Below are 13,392 nucleotides of genomic sequence, written 5' to 3' on the forward strand. Positions count from 1 at the left end.
ACCAGTTTATTTTCAAGATTTTATGCAAATATTTTCCCCACACCCACTATCAGTCATTAATTAATGATCCTACAGCACTTTGAAAATGTAACACGCTAAATAAAAGTTAATTATCATAACTAAAGTTATATTATAAAAAATAAATCTATATCATTTTACTAGAAGTTGCATAATAAACAGCACAAGCACTACAAGAAGGGCCAGCACATGTGCACTGTTTGGTGCACATGTGCCTAGAAGTCTTGAGTCTGCTTTGTAACAACATTAGCGGCAAAAAATAGAATTTTGAACAAATCTAAAATAATCTACCAAATTCAAGAGGCAAAAGCTTTGAAGAAAAACTTCAATTATTTGTTACAATCCTGTTATTTTAGAATAGACAAATATCTTTTTAATAAAGGCTAGATTTTGCTACTCTTCTCTTACCCTGAACCGTACCTTACTCTGGACTCAAATGCCATGAGCTTTGAATCTAGGGCAACACATAGTTGTGCTGCTCCTGGAGTTTACTGGAAGGCAGACTGTGAATCTGAAACTCAAACTGCCTTAGGGCTTCCCCCGGGATCTCATGGACAATGCTGTCACAGCGTTTATACCTGACACAGCATTCTTCCCCTGGCACACAGGTATAGCCACCCTGACCTGCTCCACTCACCTGTACAAGGGGAGGAAATAGCATTCCTGAAGAGGCTATTCTCTTTACTGAACTGCTACTCACAATCTGTAAGCCCCCTTACCTCTTTGCATGACCGCACAAGTCATGACACAATTTGATCCACTGAAAGCAGTCCCATTGATTTCAGTAGTTTTACTTGGGGAGCAAGGTACTCCCAAGACATGACTACAGGTGGCAATAGGTGGCCCTAGTAAGAATAAATATTCTGACAGGCTATAATCAGACTATCCACTTTTAAATTGTTTCAGTAGCTGTCCTTATAATTTTCATTCTTTATTTTTCTACTTCAAAATTAAAGAGTGCTTTTTGCATTACATACATGACTTTGCTTGTTTTGTATTATTGAGGCAAATCAGTGATCCAATAATTTGCAAATAACAAAACTTTATGCAAGATGCTGATATAGTCTGAAACAAAAAAACAGGAACAAGAACATACAGAAATACTGAAACAATGTAAGGAAGAATGTCAAAGGTTCATTACAAAAAAAAAAAAGTCAATACAAGTTTTTTTTACAGGAAGAAGGGGAAATTAGATTTGTGCACTCTGAAATCACAGAAGGGAAATAAAGAATCCTTCTGATACCTTCAAATCAAACAAAACAGGACAATCTAATATCAGAGAGGTGAAGTAATCAAACGCTTGTTTGCAATGTAATGGATGACTCCTTTACTTCAAAGCTTGGGGAACTATAAAAGGACCTGGATACCTAAGCACAGACATATTTCTGCTGGGAAGATGTGCTGGGAGAAACAGTCACAGCTTGAGCTGTCGCAGAACTAATACATTTATGTTATGTAAAATCTGCAACTATCGTGTAATTAACTTTAGGCCCAGCATGAAAATACTTTTGCCCAGCAACCAGAGCAGCCATGTATTACCTAACAATCCTTTTGTTTGGTGTCTCTCTGTTCTGTAAAATATCAGTAAATTCTTACTTTAGTTTAAAATCAATTTAGTTAAGATTATTGTTAAAACTGGAGTAGTTATAGTAACTGCTGGAACAAAATAGCAATCTGTACTCAAGGGATGCACAGAAAGATGAAAGGAAGATGGACAAGGGCATGAAGAAGGCTTGAATCTTCCTTTCTGAGCCATGCCACAGACGGATTAGTGGCACCAGAAGTTGGCTCAAGCAGTTCATATGACCAGGAATCAAACACTACACACACAGATACTCTTAAAAGATTATTTTGATTATTCCTCTGTGATAAGAATGAAAACATTCATAAACGTAGTGTTCAATATACTAGAGATCCAGCTATAAATGAAAAATTATGTCAGTGTCTTGGACTGAGTGCTACTACACAATACATCATAAATCTACTAGTACAGTATTTACTTTCACTGTGAAATTGCACAATAACAGTTATTTCATATTTTACAAAATAATACACTTTTATATTTAAAAAAAACAAATGAGATTTCTAGGGCTGACAAACAATTAAAAAATTTTTATTGCATGATTAATCACACTGTTAAACAATAATAGAATACCATTTATTTAAATATTTTTGGATGTTTTCAACATTTTCAAATATATTGATTTCAGTTACAACACAGAATGCAAAATGTACTTTAGATTTATTTTTTATTACAAATATTTGCACTGTAAAAGAACAAAAGAAATAGTATTTTTCAAGTCCCCCATTACAAGTAATGTAGTGCAATCTCTTTATCATGAAAGTTAACTTACAAATGCAGAATTATGTAAAAAAAACCCCACGTATTGAAAAATAAAACAATGTAAAACTTTAGAGCCTATAAGTCCACTCAGTCCTACTTCATGTTCAACCAATTGCTCAGACAAAAAAGTTTGTTTACATTTGCAGGAGATAATGCTGCCTGCTTCTTGTTTACAACGTCACCTGAAAGTGAGAAAAGGCATTCGCATGGCACCGGCATCACAAGATATTTATGTGCCAGATGTGCTAAAGATTCATATAAACCTTCATACTTCAACCACTATTCCAGAGGACATGCATTCATGATGATGATATGTTCTGCTCGATAATGATCCAAAACAGTGCGGACCAATGCATGTTCATTTTCATCATCTGAGTCAGATGCCACCAGCAGAAGATTGATTTTCTTTTTTGGTGGTTCAGGTTCTATAGTTTCCGCATCGGAGTGTTGCTCTTTTAAGACACTGAAAGCATTCTTCACACCTCGTCCCTCTCAGATTTTGGAAGGTACAATCTTAAACCTTGGCTAAAGTGTTGAATCTATCTTTAGATATCTCATATTGGTACCTTTGCGTTTTGTCAAATCTGCAGTGAAAGTGTTCTTAAAATGAACAATATGTGCTGGATCATCATCCGAGACTGCTATAACATGAAATATATGGCAGAATGTGAGTAAAACAGAGCAGGAGACATACAATTCTCCCCCCAAGGAGTTCAGTCACAAATTTAATTAACACATTATTTTTTTAAATGAGCATCATCAGCATGGAAGCCTGTCCCCTGGAATGGTGGCCGAAGCATGAAGGGGCATACGAATGTTTAGCATATCTGGCATGTAAATACTTTGCAATGCCAGCTACAAAAGTCCCATGTGAACGTCTGTTCTCACTTTCAGGTGACATTGTAAATAAGAAGCGGGCAGCATTATCGCCTGCAAATGTATACAAACTTGTTTGTCTCAGTGATTGTCTGAACAAGAAGTAGGACTGAGTGGACTTGTAGGCTCTCAAATTTTTCCTTATTTTGTTTTTGAGTGCAGATATGTAACCAAAAAAAAAAGTCTACATTTGTAAGTTGTACTTTCACAACAAAGAGATTGCACTAAAGTACTTTTATGAGGCGAACTGAAAAATACAATTTCTTTTGTTTATCATTTTATAGTGCAAATATTTGTAATAAAAATAATAGAAAGTGAGCACTGTATTCTGTGTTATAATTGAAGTCAATATATTTTAAAATGTAGAAAAACATCCAAAAATATGTAATAAATTTCAGTTATAATTCTATTATTTATCAGTGCGATTAATCACGGTTAATTTTTTTAATTGCAATTAATTTTTTTGAGTTAATCGTGAGTTAACTGCAATTAATCGACAGTGCTAGTAATTTCTCTCTACTTTCTCTCTACACTGTTGGCCAGAAAAAATCAGCCCTAGGTTTGTTTCAAGGAGTGAAACTATATATGATTCTTTTTGTTTCCTTATCAACATTACTGAATAAAAATATGTATTTTTAAAATAAAGGTTTATTCATTTAACTTATTTTCAGTTCCCCGGGACTGAATGCAGAATTCCATTAAATTCACACAAATCCACAAAATAAGTATAGCCAAAAGCAATAAAAATTGCATAGAAATCCTTAGGTTTAATACAGTACAGACAACTCACTAATCTGTCAAGCAAGAGATCCAGATTAAAGGTCGGGGGAGTCAACAACCAAGGCTACAGGCCAGCAATTGTTGGGAGTATGACAGAGATTGAGTATTAAATCTCAAACTGCAGAGAGATTTCTCTACTAGCCAGTTGTTCATCAGTGTTGCCAGGAGGAAAAAACTACAACCTGATTTTCCTCTCGGGGAGGAGGTGTTCCAATTTTGTTTCATAGACATTATTATGTTTTAAATGTTACTACTTTATATTGTAAAACTTGTGAAAATTCCAATCCAATCTAATATTATATATATAAATTTATTTATCTTAGAATTAGATTTCTTGCAGACTAACCAACATCCAGTAAATTTCCTTTCAGCATTTTGATAAACCTGGCATATACAATCATGAGTTATAAAGACAAGGATTCCAATAATAGAGTCTTTTTTAGCCATTACTATATTTTTAAAAAAAATATGTTGGTCTCAGGACAATTATAAGAAACCTTTTTCCCACACAATTTATTTCTTCCATTCATTTGCGTATAATAATCCAAAATTAACTAACCATTTTTAAAAAAATATAGATTTTTAAGTCTTTAGGCTATATTTTAAAATACTTCTTTAGCATATGCAAAATGAATAAGAAACAAATATGAATAAACTTTCATCTCTGTAACATATACAGTAACTCCTCAGTTAACGTTGTAGTTATGTTCCTGAAAAATCTGACTTTAAGCAAAACGATGTTAAGCGAATCCAATTTCCCCATAAGAATTAATGTACATAGGGGCAAAAAACTATATTCTATATCTATCTCTCTATCTATATATATATTATATATATATACACACACACACACACAGAGTATAAGTTTTAAACAAACAATTTAATATTGTACACAGCAATGATGATTGTAAAGCTTGGTTGAGGTGGTGAACTTAGAGGATGGAAGAGGCTGGGATATTTCCCAGGGAATGCTTTACTACTAAATGATGAACTAGCATTCAGCTGAGCCCTCAAGGGTTAACACATTGTTGTTAATGTAGCCTCACACTCTACAAGGCAGCACGAATGGAGGGAAGGGAGACAGCATGGCAGACAGACACAGAGATACACACCCTGTGCGTGGGACAGGGAGAGGGAGGGAGAGAGAGAGAGAGAGAGAGAGAGAGAGAGAGAGATGTGCATTGCCCCTTTAAGTAAGCTGACTCCATTCTAAGTATATTGCCTTTAAAAAAATCAGGAAGTTGAGACAGCAGCTGCAGCCAGCATGCTCTCTCTGTCCTGAGCCCTGTCCTGTCCCCACCCTGCTCTATATGGAGAAGGGGTAAGCGGGAGGCAGAAGTAGGGGGCAGAGGGACACCCTGACATTAGCCCCCCTCTTCCCTTCTCCCCTGCACAGCAAGCAGGAGGCTCCCAGGAGCAGCTCCAAGGCAGAGGGTAGGAGCAGCACATGGCAGCAGGGGGAGGGACAGCTGAACTGTGGCAATTGGTAGCCTGCTGGGCGGCTGCTGCACAGGGAACTTAGGGCAGCGGGGAACTGATAGCGGGGCTGCGGGTCCACCCTGGTTCCAAGCCCCCACCAGCTAGCTGCAACAGGCTGCTCTTCCGGCAAGCAGTGGACAAAGCAGGCGGCTGCCAAACAACTTTATAAGGGAGCATTGCACAACTTTAAATGAGTATATTCCCAAATTGATCAGCAACATAACAACGAAACATATAACATATGCTGAAAACACATTTTGGTTTCTGAGTGATTCCTTCTGCAACATCTGGCTAGGTAGAGGTATTCCTTATCTTTTAAATATACTGGTTGCTAACATCAGTAAATAAAATTAAAACTTGGGGAAAATATGTCCTTTGTCGTTACAATGGTACTGTTACTCTTTCCTCCCTTCAAACAGGAATAATAGCATAGTTTGAGAAAATAATTTTACTATAATGAATCTATGAAAACAAGAAATTCTTGTTAACTACGGATCTATGCATTTCTTTAACAATGTGATGGGAAAGATCACACTGACTAAAACACATCTGTATTACCATCCTAAACCAAGCATTAGTGACTGAGACATTTTTGTTCTTTCTACTAAGGGCAATTCAGCTGCTGATGAAGATTAGATGAAATATTTGCATTTAATCTGGGGAAGTGAAAACAATTGCAAGTTGTTATCTATAAATAAATAAGGTAAATATATATTGCCCACTTATGCTCAGTGACCTATTTTGTATAGGTTCATCTGGCTTATTTCATAGTAATATGTGAAAGCTCTAAATAAATAACTCCAATGTATTGGAAATGCATGCAATGAACTCATTATAGAATTATCTGTAAAATAGTCATGTCCTTATTGTGCCAATGTTAACCTCAAATAGAACTTGTTAAATGCATCCAACTATCCATTTCTGCATCATTTTTACTTAATTAGGCAGAACTATTTGGGGGGGGGGAAAGGCTTTTCGATGAATATAGGAATTCACCTCTACCCTGATATAACGCTACCCGATATAACATGAATTCGGACATAATGCGGTAAATCAGCGCGGTAAATCAGGGGGATGGGGCTGCGCGCTCCGGTGGATCAAAGCAAGTTCGATATAATGTGGTTTCACCTATAACGCGGTAAGATTATTTCCCGAGGATAGCGTTATATCGCGGTAGAGGTGTACCAAAATACAACACTCCCTCTGATTTCTGCTTTTGTATTGTTAAAAGGTATGTTTCCAAGTATACACTGAAATAAAAGGAACTAAGAGACTGTAATATTACTTAACTTCGTTGAATACTATTATATCACTAAATAATATCTGCAGGACAACAACCATAAATATTTAGATCATGTAATATTAGCATGCTATCATCTGTATACATAATCCTAACAATTTAAATTGTTATTTAGCTGGCAGCTAAAAACAAAACAAAACCCAATTATATCAAAGACAGCTGAAATGTTTCCTCAAAGTAGAGAATCGTACTGCATGTTGTTTTGAAATGTCACGAAGGTGGGAATTTCTCAAAGCATTTTAACTTTAAGATTACCCACCACATGAAATCTAGAATGCCCATTAACCAGTCAGCTCATGCACCTGTAGCTAGGTCTTCAGGCAAACAGTAAACATGCCAAAAAGTTAAAATTATACCATGAGTATTTGAGCAGTTTACAGTATAAAAATGCAAAATAATTGGTTACAGACTTTTTAGAAAATCTCTGTCTAACTTTACAGTCATCTAAATCAGTAGTTCCCAACCAGGGGTCCGAGCAGGTTTCCGGGCGGCCTCCAAGCAGGGCCAGCATTAGACTTGCTGGGGCCCAGGGCAGAAAGCCGAAGTCCCACTGCATGGGGCTGAAGCCCAGGTCCCTCAGCCCTGCCACCCTGGGTTGAAGCTGAAGCCTGAGCAAGGTAGCTTCATGGTGGCCCCTGTGGCATGGAGCCCCAGGCAATTGTCCTGCTTGCTACCCCCTAATGCTGCCCTGTTTTTTATATGCAGAAAATCAGTTATTGTGGCACAGGTGGGCTGTGGAGTTTTTATAGCACGTTGCCCAGGGAGGGGTGCTCAGAAAGGAAAAGGTTGAGAACCCCTGATCTAAATCATGGCTAGATAAATGAGATGTAACTTGATAAATGTCAGATCTTAGATGCATGAAAAATAGAGCAGGTATTCTCTATGTCTAAAATTGGATCTGAATTTATGTAAGCTACATGAAATGAGGGTTACACACTTTATATGCTCTTTATATGAAAATCTGATCTGTATGGAAATTACATGGGAATGTTTTGTGCCAGTTTTCAAAAATGCAACCTTTTACTTTGCAGAAATATTAGAATTTTTATTAGCAATCTTTACTTGGTGTAGAGAATCCATTTTGCTGAATCCACTCTCAATGTTGCCTTTAAATTTCATTTAGTGTCCCCTTATTATAAGGCAATTTAAATAAAAACAGTGGGTGCATGAATCGTTTTCTACATGCCATTCATCTTATACAATTTGGTGATTCTGTACGTATAGTCAGACCTGAACTTCTCATTAACTCTTAGAAGGTGAAGGTTTTGCCATATGTAATGGGAAACCTAATTTTATCCAGATTTGCAATAATGCATTTTGGATATATAACCTCAATGTCACATTCCTTTGCACATTGAAAGTATATCCATTCCCTGAACCAGTACCTCTATAAGTTACAGTATTTTATACACCATAACTTCACAGTTTGTTTCCCAAACTAAATAAGCATAGTCTTTTAAATCTTTCATAATACTGAATAGCTACTATACATACCTTCAATCATTTTCATTTCTCTTCTCCATTCTCTTTTTCTGTTTATCTTGGGTTTGAAATAATATGACCAATACTTAACACATTATTCAAATTGAAACGAACCATCTATTTAAATAAACGCATTACCATATTTTCTGTTTTCTTCTCCATACAACCTTTTATTCACTTAAAAAAACCCAAAAACACTGATACACATTTCACAGATATCTTCACGGAGAAATCCACAATGATGCCTGGATCTTGTACTTGAGAACTTGCCACTGGGCACATCTATTATAAATTGTTCCTTCCAATTCATAATTGTCTACAACTTCATCAACTAATTTTTTTAGACTCAAATGGAGTTCCCAATAGTCCTCCCTAACCTGAAATAACTTTGAATCATCAGCATATATCACCACATAGCTATTACCTCATTTTCCAGATTGATGATATGCTGAACAGCAGTACTGGTCTCAGTACTGATGACCAAGCTGCTCTTCTCCCTGCTACAATTCCATCTCCTCCATTTGGCTTTTCCATCCCTCTCTGAGATGCCATTATTTACTGTTTTCTGGTTCCTTCTCAGTTTCTTAGCTTGAATGTCTGGCTCTCTTTCTTCAGTCATCTCATCCTTATATTTTCATTATAATGACTGATCAGACCTCACTGCTTCTTGCATCTTTTCATTAACCGGCTGTTTGATTTCTCTCTTTGGACTGATTCCCCCACTCACTCTCTTGACCAGATCATTAAAACATTTTCTGCTCATTTCTTAGCTTTCAAGAGTTTTGAAAGAATTCCATCAGGAGCACTCAGAACTATTAAAGTTGACATTTAACAATCTTGGAATACTTGGGAATTCTCAGGGGCTGGAAATAAAAGCTAATGCACCAATATTTAGAAAGGGTAAATGGGATGATCCAGATAACTACAGGGCCAGTTAGATTGACAATGATCCTAGAGAAAATCATGGAAAGGATGATACAGGATGCAATCAGTAAAGAATTAAATGATGATAAAAATAATTCCAATCAACAATGGTTTTACAGAAAATAGGTGTTGTCAACTAAACTTTTTTTTTATGAGAGCATCAGTTTAGTTGAAAAAGGTAACTGTTGACATTATCTATTTAGATTTGTATAAGGCTCGTTACTTAGTACTGCACACCATTATGATAAAAAGTTATACATACTCAGTGTAGCATATTAAATGGATTAAAAACTGGCTTACTGATAGATCTCAAACAGTAATTGTAAATGGGGAATCATCATACAACTGGGGCATTTTTTGTGGGATCCCACTAGGATCTGCTCCTGACTCAATCTGTTCCTAGTCTACTATCTTTATCAGTGAGCTGGAAGAAAACATAAAATCATTGGTGGTAAAGTTTTTCATAGGACACAAAAATTGGTGGATGGTAAATAAGGATAGGTAATAGTTATAGAGAGCAATCCAGATCACATTGTAAACTGGGCTCATTTGAACAACACGTGTTTTAACATAGCTAATGCAACATCATACATGTAGGAATCAAAAATACAGGGCACACCATAAGATGGGAAACTATATTGGAATGCAGTAACGATAGGGATTAGTGTGAGCTAACAGAGTGAATACTGTCCTTGAATGTATAAGCAGGGGAATACTCAGTAGATGTAAGAATATCTTATTACCATTGTATATGGCATTAGTGAGACCACTATAGGAATTCTGTGTCCTGTTCTGGTTCACACTTTGAAGTGTCCACACTTCGAAAAGGATGTTGACGAATTAAAAAGAGTTCAGAAAAAGCTACAAAAATGGTTCTAGGTCTGGAAAACCTGTCTTGCAGTGAGAGATTAGTGAAGCACAATCTATTTAGTTTAACAAAGGGCAGGAAAATTAAGAGGTGACTTGATCACAGTCTAGGATCACAGTTTATATGGGGGAAGATTAAAGAGCCTTCTACTGCAAACAATCAAGCAAAGGAAAGAGTAACAAAATTTAGTGCGCTGGAAGAAGTAGTAGAAAAAATAGACTAGAAATAAGGAACTTTTTTTTTAAAAAAAAAAGCACACTGAGGGTAATTAATAATTGGAACAATTTAGCAGGAAGTGTGGTAGATTCTCCATCACTTTAAGTCTTTGAATCAAGATGATATGTCTTTCAAAAAGACATGCTCTAACTCAACTAGAAGTTCTGGTATTCATGAAGAAATTCCCAAGTGAAATTCTGTGGCCTATGTTATTCTGTGATGGGGCAAATGGCCCACAGTGGCCAATAAAGGATTAATAGAGCCCTAGGGAGGTTGCATGAAAAGCAGCCAATAGGAGAGGGGCTGTGAGGAGGGGCAAATCAGGGCCCAGCAGGGCCATATATAAAGAGCTTCAGGGCAGAGCAGTGTCAGTAGTCGTCTGGAGCAGGCGACAACACTGTAGAACCATGAACAGCTTAGTAGAGGCAGGAACCCACAGAGAAGAGAAGGAGCTCTGAACAGGCTGCTAAGACTGAGGAGGATGCTGTGGCTGTGGGGAAATGGCCCAGGGAAAGGCAGCGATAGTAGAGGTGCAGCAGGAGGCTGCAATCCACAAGAACCGTAGGCTGGGACCTGGAGTCGTGGGTGGGCCTGGGTCTCCCCAACTCACCACTGGGGAAGTGGCAGGACAGTTGATGGGAGTCACCACTGGGGAAGTGGCAAGATAGCTGACTGCAGTTGCCACTAGAAAAGTGGCTGGACAGTCACTGATGAAATGTAAATCCATTGGGGGTGTTCATATGCTAAGTTTACCATTTGAAGGCCAACCTTACGCTACATTGGTGGATTTTTTTCAAGAAGCAGACAAATGGAGAAAAATTGCCACTGACAATGGGTGCATTTTTACCTGCTATCAGGACGGCAAATTATCAAGCAATGGAATGGCTCGGGGATAATTGAGCATGTCCAAAACTACTCTTTTCTATCGGACTTGTATGGGTCCTGGAGAATGGACTCATCACACCAGTTATCTGTGAAATACTATGTATTCTCAAATGAATCCTTCGACTAATCAAATGGTCATGTGGAAAAACCAGATGCTTCTCACCCTGTAAACATATGGCCAGCAGCCTGTCTCATACAGAATTGTGCAAGTGTGGTGTGGATAAGAATTAATGTGACAGTGTGTCTAGAAGTGGTGCCAGAGATGGAGACAACTATAATGATTACTTTGTTGAATAAATGTTTTCAGTCCTACATGTCAAGGCTAACTTTCCAAGGATTACAAAAGATCAGTGTCTTTTTTTAATATGTAAGCAATGCATCCCTGTTTCAAAGTATAATTTACAAAAAAACATGCTTTTTAAATGTTTTCTTCTAATATAGATCTACACAACTGTTTTAGGTTTGTTGTGTTTAATACCATTGTGTTTGTGGGGAAAAGGAGCTTTCGAATGATACCCAACTCAGCCCATTTCCAGTGACACTGTATTATCCAAATTTCCACCAACCAGGGGCCCGGACCTGGAGGGGGAGGCAGGCCTGGGCAGTGAGTCCCCCTGCCATGCTGCAGAGGATGATACCATTGAAATTATGAGTCTGTAGGTTTTTATGAACCAAAGGACATCTCCCTGACCTTTCTGCCTCTAACTTGCCCACAGAATAAGACTTTACAACATTATGCTCCCGGACGACGTACTGCTGCTGCTTTTAACTTTGCGAAGCATAAAGAGAAAGTTACCAAAACTCTGATGAGTTTCACGGATGCTATTCAAAAGATTGTGGGCTGCATATGTGAACCTCACACTGCTGCTGTCTGAGAAAACTACAAGCAGCGGGAGGAACAGGCTTACTGGGTAGGACAACCCGAAAATGGAGAGTGACAGAGAGTATTTGCAAAGGTCCTGGGGGGATGAGTAGAATAGTGGACAAGACCCGCCCCTAAAGCAGATCTTCTTCCCCAGTGACTATAAGGCTTTGCAGAGCGATGAGAGAATAAAGGTCATTCTACTTTCCAGAAGCTAGAGAAAATGAGCAAGGCTTCAAATTTTTCAGGTAACTAATGTCTAGAGGCTGATACCAATGATGGCACCACAAGCAGGATCTAGGGTCAGTCCCCTGGAATTCCAGCTCCTGGGTATAGCTAGGAGACTGGGCTTCCCACCAAGATCTCATTTGTGGCCCTTCCCAATCTCTCATAGTTTGGGCTAGAGCTGTAGTATCTTGAAAGCAATTAAAACAAGTTTAAACCTGATACAGAATCAGACAAAGAGCCATTGACTGAATTTGAGAAGGATGACTAGATCTGAGGCACAAGAAAAGAAAATGATTTTACCTAAACAGTGTTGGATGATTTGAAGACAGGAGCAGTCAGGAGGTTGAAAAGGTTACAGTAACCCAGTACAAGACAACAGAGATGTGAATCATCATTTTAACAACTTCAGCATATATAATATCTCATTAAGCCAAAACTTCTGTTTGAGCATCAGCATCATGGATGAAGTCAGCACAACTCCAAGAATAGTGTCAGTTAGTTAACTGCTGCTTCACAGCCAGCATGAAAACTTGTTAACCTTAAGTCCCTTAAAAGTATTATTATTTATCAATTGCTGCACCAGTAAGATGGAGACAAAGAGTTACTGCTATATTCCTGTTCAGCAGCCTAGGCGGCCCTGGGTACATTATCACTACAAGTCTCCTTTATGAATACAAATGTTATCTCTAGAGTCTGTTACTGCATGTCCCATCGTATTTCCAGGAGTTTCCTGATTTACTTTCTTTTCAAACAGCAGCAATCCTGAAAGTACCTGCTGCTTTTGAGGCAATTTGTGATGTTGCATAGCAAGGCGATGAAATTTTGAACATGCTAGTATAACATGGCACTGAAAAACTGTCCAACCATCTTACAATTCATTGAGATTGTCCCTCTTGCTGCGGCAGGTGGGGCAGTGATGTCCCTGCAGCCTGACAACACAGCGTGGGATGTCCATTCCGCAGCCTCACGCTGTGCAGTGCCTCTCCTTTGATGCCGCGGAAGGAGCACTGCCAACCACAAGCGATCAAAAATCATGAGCTTGGCTTAAAAATCACGATCCTTTAAACAATAAATGTGGGGTTCCTCTAAACTTGGCCATCTGGTGTCTGAGCTTTTAGTACATGCAAGTC

General features: G+C 38.0%; 1 protein-coding gene across 3 annotated transcripts in view; it reads right to left on the bottom strand.

Moving 5' to 3' along the window:
• The window catches only part of METTL25 (methyltransferase like 25), a 105,543-nt gene that overhangs the window by 91,279 nt on the left and 872 nt on the right, over positions 1-13,392 (bottom strand). For 2 of the 3 annotated variants that reach the window (XR_012156728.1, XM_073327622.1), the window contains exon 2: positions 13,135-13,269. The exons of the other annotated variant lie outside the window; for it this stretch is intronic. Coding sequence is in view for 1 of the 2 variants with exons in the window: in XM_073327622.1 (XP_073183723.1) it covers positions 13,135-13,269 (135 nt within the window). In the remaining variant the exon portion in view is untranslated. The remainder of the gene's footprint in view (positions 1-13,134; positions 13,270-13,392) is intronic. 3 annotated transcript variants of the gene reach the window in all.

This window comes from Lepidochelys kempii, chromosome 1 (genome assembly GCF_965140265.1).
Source record: "Lepidochelys kempii isolate rLepKem1 chromosome 1, rLepKem1.hap2, whole genome shotgun sequence".
NCBI classification, from domain to species: Eukaryota; Metazoa; Chordata; order Testudines; family Cheloniidae; genus Lepidochelys; species Lepidochelys kempii.